This window comes from Staurois parvus, unplaced genomic scaffold, assembly GCF_062004578.1.
Source record: "Staurois parvus isolate SC_StPar_1 unplaced genomic scaffold, SC_StPar_1.0 ptg000468l, whole genome shotgun sequence".
NCBI lineage: Eukaryota > Metazoa > Chordata > Amphibia > Anura > Ranidae > Staurois > Staurois parvus.
This window is the reverse complement of record NW_028318264.1, coordinates 4,983,509-5,002,707: the sequence shown is the minus strand read 5'-3', so window position 1 is coordinate 5,002,707 and position 19,199 is coordinate 4,983,509. Positions and strand designations below refer to the sequence as shown.

Sequence of the window (19,199 nt, the reverse complement as noted above, 5' to 3'; positions counted from 1 at the left end):
TCTCTCAACACAGACAGCAATAAAGAATTGGACTTCCGGTTCTGGCGCCGTATGGAGCGGAGGTGAGCTGTCCCTGCTCCCACGGCACTCCTCCACTGCTGCAGTCCCACACCTGCTACAGTTTGGGGGCTGCCCCCCTTTCAGCAGTGGAGCAGTCCCACGTCTGCTCCTCTTCTGTCCCCCGCTTGTCACAGGGGGACACAGTGGCTGCTGCAGCCAAGATGGTCACCACTGCAAGCACACATGCTGACACAGGGGATAAGCAGAGCCAACAGCAGCCACAGCCTCCTACTCCTCAGCCTCCGCACCCTGCCTCACCAGCGGGCATTGCCCACACAGTCATGGCGCTCTTAACGCCTACTCTCATGGCAGCGGTCGACAGTGCTGTTCTTAAAGGGCTAGAACAGCTACATAAAGGTTTCCATGCACAGGCTCAGCGCATTATACAGATGGAAGATAGGATCTCCTCCATTGAAGATGACTCATAGGCTGTTTCTGCTGCAATAGACCGACTCACCACAGTCCAAAGAGATCTTCAGGATAAGTTAGACGATCTAGAAAACCGTTCACGGCGGAACAATTTGCACATCATAGGCCTGCCCAAGACTTATTCTCCCTCCATGTGGATTAGCGTATGTGCTACGTCCATTCCAGAGCACCTAGGCCTGCTGTGTGGTTGAAAGAGCCCACCGTATTGGCCCGCAGTCCAATTCTCGCACTAAACCAAAGCCGATGCTTGTACGCTAACTGAACTACACTGACAAACAGGACATTCTTCAGAAATTGTGGCGCATGCATGCTTTATCTGTAGACTGGCACCAATTGCTCTTGTTATCGGACTACTCGATGGAGGTTATGCAACAACGTAAGGCCTTCTCTACAATCTGCTCCACTCTCTAGCACAGGCAGGTTAAATTCACCCTGGCTTATCCCGCTGTTCTTCATATCCAGCCACCGAGCGGAGAAAGGCTATCCTTCACCTCGCTGTCGGAAGCAGAGCAATACCGCAACAATATCCCTAAAGCAGCCATGAATCAAAGTCTTTCTTCTGCACCGTCTTCCTCTTCCCCACTGAGGGGAAATTCCACGCCCTTCCAGAATCAACCGAGTCCCCAAAAGCTATCGCATAAGCGGGTGCGCTTTGGTCGGCCTGAAGACTGCTACGTTACCTACTGACTTGTTTCATCAGATGCTATGTAATGGTTTTCCTTGTTTTTATGTGCCTTCTCAAGGACTGTAATTTGTCCTATAATGGCTAATGTTTGGTTCATGCCTCCCCTGTGGCGATCCACCCTGCACACCTATCCACTTGGATGGGCAAAGAGGGTTCTCAGGGGGTTTTTTTTTTCCGTCTTTCCTCCTTTCTCCTCTACCCCTTCAACGCAGTTATGCACAATGATATTGACTGAAACAGAGATCATCTCACACGACATCCCGGACAACTGCCTCAGTGTCCCCCCTCTACTGCTTTAGGACAATCTATTGATGTGCTTAGTCTGCATAACGTATAACGTCTCCAACACCTGACAGATCGGGAATACATGTTCTATTCATCCCCTCATGACTCCTTTTCTCGCATTGACTATCTTTTTTGCTCACAGCCTCTCTTGTCCCTGCTATGTAGAATGACCATTTGTGATATGGCCATTTCCAACCATTGCCCCATCCTATTACAGCTATCTGGGCTGAAAACTCCAAAATCCCGTAGCCCTTGGTGCTTCCCTGCTTATTTAGCCAATAAGGAAGACTTTGTCTCAACTATTTGCAGCATGGCAGGAATTTGTGGACATGAATGGAGCACATTTAACCAATCCTAACCTATTCTGGGAAGCTGGGAAGGCGTTTCTTAGAGGGCGCATAATCTCCCATACCACACAATTTAAGAAACGGTCCCAACTGCTTTACCAACAGGTGAGAGAATATCTTTGTCAGGCACATATTGCACTCTCCCTCAATCACACGCACAAGAGTAGACTGAATTGCCAATCTGCCAAATGAGCCTTTGATTATTGGGCTGAACACCAGGAAGCAGCCAAATCGGCCTTTCCCACCTTAAAATTTATAGATATGGCAATAAGGCAGGAAAGCTATTGCACAGCTTAGTGCGGGCCCTTGTACTCCCACGGGCAATGTTTTGACACGGTCATCTGATATTAATGACCTTCTCACATACTATTACACTTCCTTGTATTCAGAGGACCCGATTGACTCTAGAGCTGCTGAGGACATTCTAGCCTCCCATTATACAAGACGACATTTGTGCCAATATCAAACACCTACCCTTGGCTAAAGCTCCTGGACCTGACGGTCTTAGTGCGGAATTCTATAAATTGACTTTGGAATTCATCCCAGACACTCTGTATCATGTCTATAAGTCAATATGGGAAGATGGCTCATATCTACCTACTAGCTCCCAGGCGCATATTAGGCTCATAGCTAAGAAGGGAAAAGACCCACTGCTCCCGGGATCATACCGACCGATCCCTTTAATCAATTTAGACGCCAAAATACTTTCCAAAATCATGGCATCCAGGTTGGCCCTACTGCTTCCCAAAATACTACATTCGGCCCAATCCGGGTTCATGCCGGGTTGCACGGCAACACTCAACATTCGCAAACTACTATAAGCCCTGGAACATGCTAAAACAAACCCACATATGGATCCATCACTTATATCTTTAGATGCTATCTTTAGACGAGAACATAAGCTTTGCCTGGCTCTTCATGGTTGAGGAGGCTGGGTTTTTTGGGCCCCATTTTGGAATTTTTACAACATGTACTCCTTGCCTGCAGCTAGATTAGTCACACCTGATTTTATTTCCTCAAGCATTCCCTTGACCAAAGGCACCAGGCATGGCTGCCTGCTCTCCCCCCTCCTCTTTAACATCGCCATTGAACCTTTGTCCAGACTGCTCAATTTGACGTCAGGGGTTAGGGGTGTCATGATTGGCGACTTTACTCTCCACTCAGCTCTCTTCAGATCCACCCAAAGACTTCCTACTACTTCAGGACCTGTTTGCGACCTTACGTAAATGCTCCGGCATAAGAATCAATTTTGATAAGAGCAAAGTACACCTTTTGAACTCTACTACATCCCTTTGGTATAGCTACTCAATCCATTACATATTTGGGCATCCACATAGGCAGAGAACCATCATCTCTTTATTACCTAAATTACCCTCCTTTAATCAACAAGATTGTACAGAAACTGGAAGCTTGGACGATCTGTACAAAATGGTTTCTTTTGCAAGATTGCTCTATCCTTTGCAAACACTCCCTATTCTGTTAAAACATTCTGATGTTCAGAATATTCATAGGGCTCTACAGACCTGTCTGTGGCAGCGTAAAAAAAATGCGTATTGCACTACAAAAGCATAGTCTCCCAAAGAGTGAGGGCGGTGCAGGCCTGTCGAATATTAGATTTTATAACCTGTCCTGTCTTCTTCATCAGAGTCTTGGTTGGATTACTGGGAAATCATGTTACTCGATCTACTCCCTAGAGGAGGCCCTGGTGTCTCCTCTACACCTTCCAGCCAATCTGCATGCTAACCTCAAGGCCTTACCTCGATCTCTTCGATCGAATCTCCTGATCAGAGACACAATATTGGCCTGGAGGGAAATACGGAAACTACTTGGCCTACCGCTAAGGATATCCTCCCACCTGCCTATTCTTGGAAACCCCGTGTTCCCTCCAGCGAGTGAGCATGCAGCATTTACCCACTGGTCTCATAGCGGACTTACTAAAGTCATATCCATCTTTGATGATACCAAACGTACCTTCCAGCCCTTTTCAGTACTAGCTGCCAAATAGTCCTTACCAGGATCTCATATCTTTTACTATCATCAGCTGGTGACCTTCCACTGGACGTGCTATTCTCCAAAACATCATCCCTTCCAGTGCTCCTTTATAGAAATTCTACTGTGTCTGGATAACTATTCCATCTCTGCAATCTACCCTCATCTAATCTCACACCAGTCTGCAAAATACCATCTTACTCCTTTTAACCCGTGGACTTCCATACAGTCTACAGATGAAACTCCAGATAAAATACTGTCGGGATACCGGAAAATCTCTTCACTTGTCCTCTGTGAAACATGGCAGGAAATTTAATTCAAAATCACAGAGCTTACTAGCCTTTCTCAGAGAATCCAGCTGTCACTCCCCCCCACGTGTCCTTGGAGCGACCACACTCAACCCACTTTGTTTCTTCGCCTTTGGGAATGTGCCTGAGTTTCCACCTTCTGGGATCGAATACTTTGTTACAATAATCATCTGTACAATATCTCTCTCACCAAAGACCCTATGCTCGGTCTCTTCAGTTATCAAGATCCTGCAATGTTGGCAAGTCCTAATGCTCTTCATCAGTGGATCCATATTTGTTTATTGGTATTCACAGAGAGCTCATGCAAGCTTGAATACTGCCAACCCCCCCACAGCTCAAGATAGTAATACAGGCATTAACTGCCCTATTTAATCTGGAGAAGCTGGACACTGTTACTCAGAATTTTAAGTCTACATGCCGCTTCATTTCTAGATGGTGGTGTTTCATGGAATACTCCTCTACTCCTGCGGAACTAGCCGCTCATATGGAACCTTTTCGATATTCAGTTTTGTATCTCAAAGCTCAACTTAACAATAAGTTGGGTAAACTACGATTGTCCAACTCCTCTTGTAGCCCCACCCCACAGCTCTCTATTCCCCAGTCACACAATGGAGCCCATGCTCCTCTTTATGATTCTTAGCTCATATGACACTCTTTCTCAATTGTCTTTTTGATAGAGATGTTATTATTCAGGCCTTCATAACCAAGCTTTCGTTCCTAGGGAATTGCTCAATTTTTGGAATTCAGCTTATGTTGTACTGATTTGTTGTGTCATTGATGCCTGTGTGGACACTGCCGTTTGTTTCCATTACAGAAGTTGTACTAACTTCTGTACTCATCACTCTTATGAAAAATGGTTTACAGATTTGTATATCAAGATATTTTTGTATCAAATGTATAAAATTCAATAAATATTGTTTCAAAAAAAAAAAAAAAAACGACAAAGTTGTTCTAACCACTCTCCGCTCTATCACTTTAAGGTAAAAAACGTTTAGAGCTTAGAACCACTTCTTCAAATTTCGATGGTCTTCTTTGTGCAGTCATATAAAAACCAAAGATTAAATGAGAGAGCATACACATTTTACTTTATTTAACACAAAAGACTATTGTTATTTTTTGCCAAATACCAAGTTTAGTTAAAAAAATAATTAGAACAACAAGAATTACAAAATATTAATGTAAAATAGAAGGTTCTTGAAAGCGTGGTTAGATAAACTAAAAACAACAAATATACAGTCCAGTAAGTAACACCCCCATATATAACACCCTCATATACTTTTTTAGTGATTTCACAGACTATAAAACATTGTGCTAATTGATAGTACAGTGCCATAGACTCCAGAGATAGTGTATGCAAAATATGGAATTATTATTTGGAACACAGTGTCAGAGTGGTGATCGCATTATTCATTTAAAAGGAATGCTAGGGCTGGGCAGGAAGGCATTACCACTTTCGTAAACCAAGAGCAAAGCTATACCTTCTTTGTAAAGCAACAGACGTATTTTTCAAAATTGGTCATACCCGCCTCATATTTTAAATATATTACCTCAAACTGAATGAGTACAACTCCAGTTTCTAGGCCTTTAGCGAGCTGCTCCATTGACCCCTGCAGTGTGTCACAGTATTCAGTGGGAAGAATTATTGGTTGAAGAAATGGTAGATCTGCCCCATCTTCTGATTTAATCTCACCAAAAGGTCTCACAACTGCAGAAAGAAAAATTAGAGAAAAGGAAAGTTTTGAATGCATATAATGCAGACTATTGAACCCCATAGTTATATAAGATAAAATCCAGGAAGTATGCATTGGTCTACATCGCGAGAGGCAGGGAAGTGATGTGCAGAAAGTGGGTCAAGCTTCATATCACAGAGAAGCCCAGAAAAAAATGAGGGCTGGCTTGTATAGTTTACATAACTTTCTGCAGCCAGCAGTTCCAGAACATAAACTGTTTGTCTGCTTTAATTCAAGGGCAAACCAGGAAAATGAATTTGAATGCATGAATTTTGAGATTTTTGATAAAAAGACTTTTGTATCTACCATAAAATGTATTTCATGGAGTTGGCTGAGGGACACAAGAATTCAGAGGCTGCTGCCTACAGGGGACGTTAGGACACTGGCAAACAATAAAATAATATGACAAGCCTGGTATTAATCCCGTTATTCTGTGATTCCTAATAGTTTCCTTGAACCACATTAAAAATACATATGCTTGATTTGATCACCCATATTTTCTAAAAAAAAAAAAAAAAAAAATACTCCACGTCTTACAAATTCTGCCCGAGGTACATGTAGAATGGATCATAGACTAGTACACCATATGACAACACAGTACCACGTTACCAGGAATACAGTCAACAGAATGTTTCATCTAGTAATGCTTGAACACGTCTTCAGGTGTCCTCCCCAGGAGTCCAGAATATTAAAGGTTTTCTCATATGCACATTTCATTACAACCAACAATGTCCAGGGCTTGCCTGCCCCACTCTTAAACCTTTTGAATGCTCCCACCCCCCTATAGAATGGGTGGATTTACTGTCCTGTACAAAAGGATAAGAGGGAGCAGGACATCATTGATAAAACAGGGAAGTATTACATTTGCATACAAGAGCAACCTGGGTTTTGGGACCCCTAGTGCATCAGACCAGACAGTTTAAAGGCATGTTCCTGGGTTTTATTACAATAGCCATTTTGGAACATATTTAAAGGTAAGCGTACTTTAAGATTTTGCAGAGCTAAAGTCATCATGTCAATAGTAACATCAAGCAGGCAAATCGGTGTGGTCCATAAAATCCAAAAATGTATTGACTACATACTAAAACACACTAGTAACAATCTAACATGTTTCGGCTGTGACAGCCTACCTCATAGCACTCAGAGGCTGTGACAGGCTGTCATGGCTGAAACATGTTAGCTTATTAACAATGTGTTTTAGCATGTAGCCAATAAAGATTTGGATTTTATGGATCACACCGAGTTGCTGGCTTGATGTTACTATGGATCTGATAGTTTGAGTTGGGATCACTATAGCCAGTCACTGGTTTTCAGTCACTAGAACTTGCAGTTCAGCTTGGTCATTGTTCATTTGCTAACAGCATCATGTTTCCTCTAATAATCATACAATATACATATTGTTTTTATTTCAAAACTTTTTGATTGCTTTTTGCTGTATGTACTACTCTCAGTTTGAAAATATTTACTACAAGACAATGAAATGAAGTGCAGCAAAAAATATTACCAGAAACATTCTAATTGACAATAAAGGATAAGTTTACCTTCTGAACAGCTTACACCTATATTTAGGGTGTAATATGTAACATGTTCAGCAGCCCCCCTCACCTTCCTCATCCACCCTTCCTTTTGACAACAAGCTGGGGTTCATCTTCCCAGCAGCCATTGTCACATGTTATAATCTATGTAGGCCTCGGCCTGCACAACTGTTTCATTCATTCACAGAGATATGTGAATATAGACGCTACAAGTCCTGTCTGCCACCGTGGAAAATGGCTTGTAGTTCTCAATGGACTGTGAGGGTGCTGATGAAAGTTCTCATAGTACACGGACACTTCCTCTAGCTTTCAAAGAGAAAGCCCATACAGAGGTACAGGTAGGAATGCTCAAGGAAATGTCTGCAGGCAGGGCTTTTTTTTCCTCAGAGAAAAGGTGCAGGAACTCCCTCTAGCTCATCCTTTGTCTCTGCCCCTATGCACCTCCGAGCACCGTCCCTTGGTTTTACCCCCAATCACCTCCCAGCACCACCCCTTTTAGACCCCCCCTTCCACAACAATTGACCCCCCCACAACAAAATACCACCTCAGCAACATCAGACCCCTCCAGCAACAACAGATCTCCCAGCAGCCAGTATTAAAAGACCCTCCAGCAGCCAACAACAGAAGAAGACCTCTCTCTCAACTGTACTGTAGATCTCTCTCAGCAACAATTGACCACCAGTAACATAAGACCCCTCAACAATAATATACAGTGGGGCAAAAAAGTATTTAGTCAGCCACCAATTGTGCAAGTTCTCCCACTTAAAAAGATGATAGAGGCCTGTAATTGGCATCATAGGTAGACCTCAACTATGAGAGACAAAATGAGAAAACAAATCCAGACAATCACATTGGCTGTTTTGGAAAGAATTTATTTGCAAATTATGGTGGAAAATAAGTATTTGGTCAATATCAAAAGTTCATCTCAATACTCAACAGTTCTATTTTGGTTTCATCTGACCATATGACATTCTCCCAATCCTCTTCTGGATCATCCAAATGCTCTCTAGCAAACTTCAGACGGGCCCTGACATGTACTGGCTTAAGCAGGGGGACACATCTGGCACTGCAGGATCTGAGTCCCTGGCGGCGTAGTGTGTTATTGATGGTAGCCTTTGTTATGTTGGTCCCAGCTCTCTGCAGGTCATTCACTAGGTCCCCCCGTGTGGTCCTGGGATTTTTGCTCACCGTTCTTGTGATCATTTTGACCCCACTAGGTGAAATCTTGTGTGGAGCCCCAGATCGAGGGAGATTATCAGTGGTCTTGTATGTCTTCCATTTTCTAATTATTGCTCCCACAGTTGATTTGTTCACACCAAGCTGCTTGCCTACTGCAGATTCAGTCTTCCCAGCCTGCTGCAGGTCTACAATTTTGTTTCTGGTGTCCTTCGACAGCTCTTTGGTCTTCACTATAGTGGAGTTTGGTGTGTGACTGTTTGAGGTTGTGGACAGGTGTCTTTTATACTGATAACAAGTTCAAACAGGTGCCATTGATACAGGTAATGAGTGCAGGACAGAGGAGCCTCTTAAAGAAGAAGGTACAGGTCTGTGGGAGCCAGAAATCTTGCTTGTTTGTAGGTGACCAAATACTTATTTTCCACCATAATTTGCAAATAAATTCTTTCCACATCAGCCAGTTTGATTGTCTGGATTTTTTTTTTCATTTTGTCTCTCATAGTTGAGGTCTACCTATGATGTCAATTACAGGCCTCTCTCATCTTTTTAAGTGGGAGAACTTGCACAATTGGTGGCTGACTAAATACTTTTTTGCCCCACTGTATCCCCCACCAGTAACACTATACCCCCCATGCAAAAAAGCAGTTACAATAGATCCCCCGGCTTAATTAGACCTTCCAGCACACCACAGCCCCCCTTGCCATTACATACATTCAGTGCTGGAGGTGCATTCCCCCGCTAAAAATAAGCCCTGTCTGAAGAAGCCTGACATTGCACCCACGATGCACTGATTGCGGGTGCAATACCTTGCAGGCTCCTGTAGAAAAAAAAATGTTTGCTAAAGGTGAACTTAGCCTTTATTTTAATGTTTCAAAAATACCAAACAACTTACCTTTCCGTCTAACTAGCAGAGCAAGCTCTCTTGTGTGGGATTCCCGGCTGGCTTTAATAAACATAACCACCTGATCGTGTGTATGTTCTGAGATGTCACGACCATTGATCAGAACAATCTGATCTCCTTCCACAAGCTTGGGGGTGCACTTGTCTGCCTGATAACAGGAAAAACATAATTCTATAGTGTAAGTGTGTCAATAATAATACTATGTAAACCATAACAATTAATATGAAAACAACTTTTAGCAGTGGTGGGCAATCAGCTTGATGAAATCTTTACGACAGCATACTGCACATCAATGTCTTTTCCATGCTTTTTCCACTGTTAATGCCCAAATGAAACCTCTTAATTACCATAATGCAGTCAGGCTGCATATACAGTAACAAATTTGGGCAGCACAGTGGCTAAATGGTTAGCACTTCCGCCTGGCAGTACTCGGGTCGTTGGTTCGAATCCCAGCCACGGCACCACCTGCCTGGAGTTTGCATGTTCTCCCTGTGCTTGCGTGGGTTTCCCCCGGGTACTCCGGTTTCCTCCCACACTCCAAAGACATGCTGGATCCTGTCTAAATTGGCCCTAATATGTGTATGTATGAATGTGAGTGAGGGACCTTAGATTGTACGCCCCTTGAGGGTTAGGGACTGATGTGAATGTACAATATATATATGTAAAGCGCTGCGTAAATGGATGGCGCTATATAAGTACCTGAAAAAAATATTCCTATTTTTGAAGTTCTTTTAATCTAACTGCAGCAGTAAGTGTTAAAAACCCCATATTGGCAGCACTCGGCCTGCTATTTTCACACACAAGCAGCAGTCTTATTCCCCATTATGACCCATCTTCCTCACTCGAACACTGCGTTAATCGCTAACCAACCACTCTGGTCATGGAGTGAGAGGAGCATTGATTAGGGCAGTATTCACGGAGCCGTGTCGGACTGCAAGAGGGCTTGTGTTTGAGAACCACGGTCTGACTCCAACGTATACTTTTTCTTAGTACACTAAGAAAATTAAGTGTGTTCAACTGAGCTTTAACAAAAATTCTACTGGTTATGTCAGGTATACCACAATAATCATTACTTTCTCTATTCTACTTTACTCCCATATTTACATTAGCAAAAAAGAAAAAGTACAATTCACTGAAAGAGGACAAACAATCTTATAACTTCAAATTTAACTTAATACATATAACAAAATGTATTTCATTTATAATTATCTCTGCATCCTGTAATCATGGAAAACAATACTGTTGTTCTTTGGAAGCTTTAGACGTATTTAACTAATATTTGCGTAAAGCAATGGTGTGCAATAAATATAGCAATCACATTTCAAATGTCATCAGTTCAGATGAATCAGAACAATTGATAGATGATTGTTGATCAGCTACACAAAATCCTTACTGCTGGGTATTTCTTTTGAACATACCAGATCTACTTATGTTAGATTATTCTATTTTATTTGATTTTGCACTATTTTCCCTATATGGGTTTGATGGTCAGCCGAGTGTTTATTTCTTTTTTATTTTCAATTGCATCTATTTAGTGTTTTCTATACAGCTGTAATTTGGTGCTCATGCACGATGTTCTAATATATATTTTTGAGTTTAAAGAGGATTGATTGACGCACAGGTTTGATGGTCAGCAGGGTGGTTGCTGATACATCCTTTTTTGCTTCACTTTCTTGGTTTTTAATATAATATTTTCTTTTATTGGCTTTTATTTATGCACTTAGCAGCGCCACACTACACACAATATTTTGTCACTTTTATGTGGGTGCAAACGTGCTGCTTTTACTCACATGTGGTAATCCAGCTTGTTCCTGTGTTTACAAATACAGGCACAGCTCTGCTTCTCCAAAAGTAAAAAATATTTTTTTTCAAAACGGTTGTTCTTTTTTGTTTATAACACAAAAAATAAAAAACAAATACCACCAAAAGAAAGCTATATTTGTGGGGGAAAAAATGACAAATTTAATTTATGTACAGCATTGCATGACCGCGCAATTGTCAGTTAAAGTAACGCAGCGCTGTACTGCAAAAACATGGCCTGGTCATCAAGGGGGGTAAATCTTACAGAGGGCAAGTAGTTACTTTTATTTTTGGATTGATTTGAGGTCAGCAATCACTTTTAGCTGCTGTCATGACCATTATTTTTTTTTTTTTTTGAAGTGGAGGTAAGCCTGCCCTAGAATATATGGAAAGCTTTCTTTTCTGAAACAGGTACATTAAGGGTATATTGCTACATAGGAAAGCTGGAATTTAGAAAAAAAGTGAACATATCCTTTAGTGAGAGTTTGAAAAAAATTCTCCACAAACTAATGGCCAGTTTCAGTTTGACAGTCAAAGAAAACCTATTTCCACTTGAAGAAAAAGTATGAGTCACTGGTAAAACTACCAGAAAAAAGCCTTTTTCTTAGAAACTGAAATTAATCAGATTGGGTTGCTGCTACTCTATGTAAGCCAAGCTAATTGCAAAAAAAAAATTAATTCGACAGATTTGCACTGCAAATGTAAATTGTCACTGAGACTGTCCATGAAAATTGTACAGTTCTGTAAAACCATGTACATCTCCCAAGAATGTTACTTAAAGGGTTTATGTATTTTTAATGTTACTTATTATTATTATACAGGATTTATATAGCGCCAACAGTTTGCTCAGCGCTTTACAATATAACAGGAGACAATACAGCAACAATACAGTTCAATACAAGAGGGTTAGGAGGGCCCTGCTCCTTGGAGCTTACAATCTAGGAAGGAGGGGCTAGTGGTACAAAAGGTAATAACTGTGGGGGATGGACTGGTAGGAGGAGTAGAAGATTCCATTATTAGCTGAGGGCAGGATAGGCTTCCCTGAAGAGATAGGTTTTCAGAGATCGCCTACAAGTAAGCAGGGTAGGCAATAGTCTGATAAATTGGGGTAGAGAGTTCCAGAGGATGGGGAAGCTCTGGAGAAGTCCTAGAGATGAGCATGGGAGGAGGAGACAAGGGAGCTAGACAGCAGGAGGTCATGCGAGGAGCGGAGAGTACGGTTTGGGTGGTATTTGGAGACAAGACTGATGATGTAATTTGGGGCAGAGTTATAAATGGCTTTATATGTTATTGTTAATGTTTTGAATTTTATCTGTTGGGCAATGGGAAACCAGTGGAGAGATTGGCAGAGAGGGGTGGCAGATACAGAGCGGTTAGTAAGGTGGATGAGTCTGGCAGCAGCATTCATGATAGACTTAAGAGGGGGTAGCCTGCGATGAGGTAGGCCAATGAGGGGGGAGTTACAATAATCAAGGTGAGAGATAAGGGAGTGAATAAGTTGCTTAGTAGTTTCCGAGGTTAAGAAAAGACCCTCTCCCCACTGTACCGTTTTGTTTGTTTTTTTACTTTTTTTGCATTGGTGCATGTCCCCCATGACAACAAACAGACCAGTGCCAAAAAAGGCACATAAAACTGGGGTGCTAACCCTAACAATGGCCAGGAGTTGCTAGCAGGATTAGATGAACCCACAGTGAAATTAATCCAGACATATTGACTAATCCTTACCCACAAATGTTGGTTGCAACATGTAAGGGAAAAAGGAAGTAGAGATTACTTTTATTTAGAAAGCCGCCAAATGGTAAAGGCATCAAAGAAATAGCAGTAGAGGAACAGGATGACTCGCTGACATATTTTGCGCCATGCTAGTGCTTATTCATAGTAGTTTTAAAAACTGCTGTTAGGCCAGGTTCACACTTATGCATTTTTCAGGGCATTTTCAGAAACGCACTACAGTCCATTTAACATGATTTACTATGGGTCACATTCACATATGTGCATATTCAACCAGTGCAATTTTTGGAAAGGACATCAATATTAAATAAATGACACCCCAAACACAGGTCACAAATGCAGTGCGTTTGCCTGCAACAGACCGCACGCCAATAAATTAATATGCGATTCAGTTGTAGTGTGTTTTATGAAGCATTTGTGTGCACTTTTGGAGCAGCGCAGCCTGACCCAAGCCCACCCAAAATTAATGGGCTTAAATATGCAACATACCTGCGCTCCAGGCATACACCCCTAAACAGAAGTACAATTTGGTACAGTGTCCAGCCACAGCATATTTCAGCCTGTCATAGACTTTGGAGCGCTGCAGGCAGTGGGTCTGGGTGCTGAAATTGTGCTTCCTGGGTGCACAAAAATGCTGGAATTGAACGCCCAATGTGCATATAGCTTAAAAGTAACTGAATGAACAGTTTAAGGAGCATAAGAAGTCACTATAAAGAATGATTTTATTAGCGTTTATTTGCATTAGGTTGACTGGACCCATCCTAATAGTAGTAGTAAACCAAACCTGATTTTTGTTCTGGGGGGCATCAGGGCAGGTTGTGAAGAAGGAATACATACAGAACTGCTTTAAATTGTTTTTTTATTACTACACTTGGATCCCCAGTGTAATTAGCATGAGCTGGTTAAACCAGATGAACTGTGGTCATGTCCCAGTTTAAACACCATGCAATATAAGCTATTTTAAGTTCCCTTTGTAATAATTCAGTTAGCCTTGCATAATCTATTGTAGTTGTAGGCATGTTATAACATAGAAATATACCCATGTTTTTCAGGATTCACCTGTAGTGACAATTTAGCATACCGATAATAACCAATGGTGCAATAATGCACACATGTTAATGCGTGTTACATTCATTTTTAAAATAAAAAAATGTACTAGGACTACTTTTTTCAATGTAGTGCCCCACAACACACAGCTTATTAACAAGCTAAGACACAAGTGCATTTTTGTTTATCATGTACAGTATGTTTGTTGCCATAGCTTTTAAAATGAATGGCAGATCACAGCAATGCTCGTATATCCATCTGTTCATGTGTATACCCATCATGTTCTGTTCTTGGTAACAATGGGAAAACGCACATTACTGGAAAGCAATACTGTAAATGCAGTATTAAAATCTATGCCTTCAAATTAAGGTTCACATAGTACCTATAAAGAAGTATATACACTTACTGGTGATCCTGGGGTAATTCTGGAAACCACAAGCTGCATTTTCTGGTCAACGCCACCCTGCAAAATGTTAAAAGATTTTAAACAAAAAGGAGGAAAGAAAATTAACATTACTAACAAAATTACTCTCTCTTAATCTCCATACTGTTTTGTCATTTGTTTTATAACATTAATCGTATTTTGTTTTGTTATACCATAAAATCCTGTTTTGTTTATACCCAAAAATTGTTTTCTATAACACTTAAATTGGGGGACACCCCAACTTACTTCCTGTTTTTACAGCCGATCCCGTCATGTGCCGCTAGATCTTGTTGCCCTGTCTCCCACAACTCTCCTGCCAGGTGATTCTCCACTGCTTACTTCTGCTCTCTGCTGACAGAATCTCACAACTCATAGATGGCACAGCAGCTTTCATCTATGCAAGGGATTGACACTTATGGTCCTGCACCCCTCTGGCAAGTGTGATATTTCAAGAGATAATAAGTATTAAAATAAAAAGGAAAAAAAAAAGAAAAGAAAAAATGAGTGGGCAATTTAGTAAGAGGGAGAGATGACAGCAAGAGACAAAGTTGCAAATTTGCTCTAAAGCTGGCCATACATGGATTGAAATTCAGCCAGTTCAGCAGGGACTGGCCAAATTTCGATCCATATATGGCCACTGTGGTTGAAGAGAAGTGGATCTACCAAACAACTTCTCTTCAACCGCCCTGTTGGGAAATGTCCACAAGTCTATAGTTTGCAGCACTCAACTGAGTATTCTGACAGCAGAGAATTCTACCCATTGTCAGAATACAAAGATACAGTGGGGATGATTACCCCACTGACCTCGAATGTGTGGATGGGGGAATCAGGTATAAATTTTCTTGTTTAATCCGCTGGTTAAATGCAAAAACTGACTCATCTATGACCAGCTTAAGCTGGAATGCTTTGCTGTATGCAGCAGAAGATACAGGATACACCCCCCCACTATTGCCTGCCCTCTAGTGCCTTGATGGTCATTTTTGTATTCCATGTTGGTAGCTCTGTCTGATAGGACTCATATTGGATGACTGTTGGGAAGGGAGGTCAAGTGAAAAGATAGAAAAATGGCATGGCTCTCTAATACGTTGATTGGCAGGGACAACTCTGCTTTCCAAAGATTCTGAACAGAAAGGGGATCTAGCACACCTCCCCAGCCCAAAAGACCTGCATACATAGTGAGATTTTTGCACTGCTGAGGAGGGAGTGACTGATCCCAGGACACCAGTAGGAAGTAAAGCCACCAAAGAAGAGAGAAACTGGTTTGAGGAGAAAGGTCAATTCTGCTGTTCAGTCAAAACATGGAATTGTACCACTGGAGACACTCTGGGGGGGGGCTGGTGTGGAATAAGGCAATAAAAATCACCTTGAAGGAGACCTAGCCTATGTATGTAGAGGCAAACAGATTTTCCTGCAGAAAAGCGGAGAGCCATGCTGCTGTAACATAATTAGCTTGGGGGAGGCCACACTTTGCCAGGCGGATGGCCAGATTAAGACCTTGTTCACTTGGCCTTGGAGATAAAGCAAAAAAAAGCATTTTAGCCTTGTTTTTAAAGCTCTTGTGCCGCCTGCTAACATGTTAGGCAATTACAACAATGGTAGGCAGGTAGGACAGCATAAACAAGCGCATTATCATCATTTAGGGCATGCCACGTTCTCCTGGCTTTGCTGCAATTAAATTCTTTTGCAACATTTAAAAAAAAAAGTAAAACATTTATTTATTTCCCCTTGTGAAAAACACTGAAAACCTGCGGTATTCACAATATATATCCAGGTTTGGGGGTCCCGTGTGACAATTACATACAACAGAGTTGTATACAGTGTTTTTCTAACTTTTACAGACCACAGAAGGGGGCCTATTAGGTAATTTTAGAGGCAGGGATAATACCCTATTGGTCTGATGTATCCCCAAATTAATTCTGTGGAAATGCAGCATGCAGGAACACAACAAAATGACCTGGCAGGAACAGGCTTTATCAGAAGCAATAGATTTTCTGATGCCTGGGTATATTCACACCAGTAAAATAGCAAATGGGCTTTATTGAATTTAATTGAATGCACATTTCCAGGTGTTTTTAAATACTGTGTTGTAATGCAAAGCCTCCATTCAGTTGAATTATTGGCTGGATGGGAATCTGTAGCCCAATGTAATGAAAAAGGCAAGTCAGGGCATGTACACAGTGTCTGAATAGCCGCCTCTCCACCCCCCAGAACACTTTATTGTCACCTTTCCAGAACTCCCCCACCTCTTTTTCTGTGCCCGCCACTGAATAGGCAAAGTGACACTGTCACCTTAAAACAAACCTGGTGGAGGTGGAAAAAAATTAGAATTGCTGGCACCACACAGAATTTCCTGGTAAAAAGCTTGTCCCCTCCCCCAACACGCACCTCATTAGCCTACATGTAATAGACAACCTTAAGTCAGCCATAGATGGTTCAAATCTTGACTAGGTCAGCAGGGACCAGCTGAGATTCAAACCTTCCATGGGCAGGCTGATTGTACCAAATTCGATTCTTGTACGACTTGGGAACAACCAGTCTGTCAGGTTTCCATGCGATTATTGTCAGCAGCCAGAGCCAGTAGGAATAATCACTGTGTTCTCCCAGCAGGGACGGCTCCCCCCTTCCCAATGGGAGAACACAATAAATCTGGTGGGAGTGTTGATGGGGGAAATAACTGATTTTCTTTACTGCAGGAAAGAAAATCTTATTGCCTATGGCCTGCCTTACTGTCCAACAGTGTTTGAAGGGGTGGGGCCAAGCCCCTGACCAGGGAAACTGAGGTGATATTTGCATAGTATAAAGCCATTTATAACTCTGCCCCCAATTACATCACCAATGTTGTCTCCCAAACAGTCTTCTCTGCTTCTCCCACGACCTCCTGCTCCCTTGTCTCCTCCTCCTATGCCTGTCTCCAGGACTTCTTCAGAGCCTTTCCCATCCTCTGGAACTCTCTACCCCAATCTATTTGACTATTGCCTACTCTGCTCACTTTTAGGCGATCTCTGAAAACCTATCTCTTCAGGGAAGCCTATCCTGCCTTCAGCTAATAACCAAATTTTTCATTTCTGCCATCAGTTCGTCCCCCACAGCTATTATCTTTTGTACCACTAGCCCCTCCCTCTTAGATTGTAAGCTCCAAAGACCAGGGCCCTCCTAACCCTCTTGTATTGAACTGTATCGTTGCTGTATTGTCCCCCTTTATATTGTAAAGCGCTGAGCAAATTGTTGCCACTATATAAATCCTGTATAATAATAATAGTAAGATAACTTCAAGGCAGCTTGGGAGCTCAACTGGAAAACTGAACTGACATTTAGGCAATCTGAAGCTACCTGCTATGTGGGTTCCAATGGCAGTTGCACATTTTTCAGTTTAGATTTGCTCAAAGTCTTATAGAACTGTATGCAGGTCTAGATTATGGTCTGTCTACTGAGTTTAGTTTATGCGCTTATTGACTTCACTTTGTAAATAAGTTGTTTAACCTCTTGCCATCCGCCTGCTGTTTATAAACGGCAGGACGGTGGCACTCCAGGGGTGTGGGTTGCCGTTCATAAACGGCACCCGCCATTTCTAGCTGTGCGCGCTCCCTGGGAGCGCGCAGCACCGCGATCCGGTGCCCGCTGTGTTCTCCGGACACAGTGAAACACCGATCGTCGGACGGGACCTCTGTACGAGGTGCCAATCAGTGATCACATGCAAAGTAGTAAGCAAGATGTCACTTCTGACATCATTGCTTACTACGTGTGAAATCTGTGAATGATCACTATTCACAACAGCCTTGTACCATGTGACAAGCTGTGACCAATCACAGCTCACTCAGTATTTCTCAATGGCTGCAAGAATGCAGACAGAGAGAAAGAGAAAGGATTGCTTTTACATCCTATATGGGTGTTAAAGCAATCACTGTAAAAAAAAACAAAAAAAACATCACCCCCCACAAGTAGTACAGTGTCACCATGGTGACACTGTACTGCTAGGGTGACAGTATGTAAAAAAACAAAACAAAAAAAACAAATATAAAAAAAAAAAATAAAAATGTAAAAAAATTTTTAAAAATTATAATATTTGGTTATAAACTAATTTGGCTTACCGTATTTTCTGGCGTATAAGACGACTTTTTACCCCTTGAAAATCTTCTCAAAAGTCGGGGGTCGTCTTATACGCTGGTAACGGCATGCTGACACTTTTTAGGGGGGCGGCGCGGTGCCGCCGCCGCCCCCCCCTTCCAACAGAAGGGAAACTAAGTACAGGGGTGGGCAGGGGCTGCTGTCTCTTACCTGGCTCCGGTCCCACGATGATCCGGTCCAGGAAGCGCGGCTGCTACTTCCTTCGGTTCATCCACTAGATGTTCGCGCGGCTGCTCGGCTCCGCCTCCTCACCGGTGATTGGCCGCCAGAACTGTAGCTCAGGAAAGGCACACAGGCGGCCAATCACCGGCGAGGAGGCGGAGCTTAGCGGCCCCGCGAAAATCGAGTGGAGATGCAGGTAAGTGTGCCGTGCTTAGGTGCTGCTGCAACCACATATGCTGGCTGCAGCAGCACCGTACTGGAACAGGGGTCAGCAAGTGTCAGTGGGAGGAATAGTGCCCCATCGTTGGTGTCACTGATACCAATGATGGGGCATTATTCCTCCCACTGACACCAACGATGGGGCACTTTTCCTCCCCCCCACTGACACCAACGATGGGGCACTATTCCTCCCCCCCCACTGACACCAACGATTGGGCACTATTCCTCCCACCCCACTGACACCAA

The 19,199-nt window shown here is 42.5% G+C and overlaps 1 protein-coding gene across 1 annotated transcript in view; it reads right to left on the bottom strand.

Moving 5' to 3' along the window:
* Positions 1-19,199, bottom strand: part of PTPN3 (protein tyrosine phosphatase non-receptor type 3) — a 235,213-nt gene that overhangs the window by 35,735 nt on the left and 180,279 nt on the right. The window contains exons 18-20 of the mRNA XM_089689065.1: positions 14,430-14,486; positions 9,437-9,593; positions 5,651-5,808 (exon numbers count right to left, since the gene is read on the bottom strand). Coding sequence (XP_089545191.1) covers positions 5,651-5,808; positions 9,437-9,593; positions 14,430-14,486 — 372 coding nt within the window. The remainder of the gene's footprint in view (positions 1-5,650; positions 5,809-9,436; positions 9,594-14,429; positions 14,487-19,199) is intronic.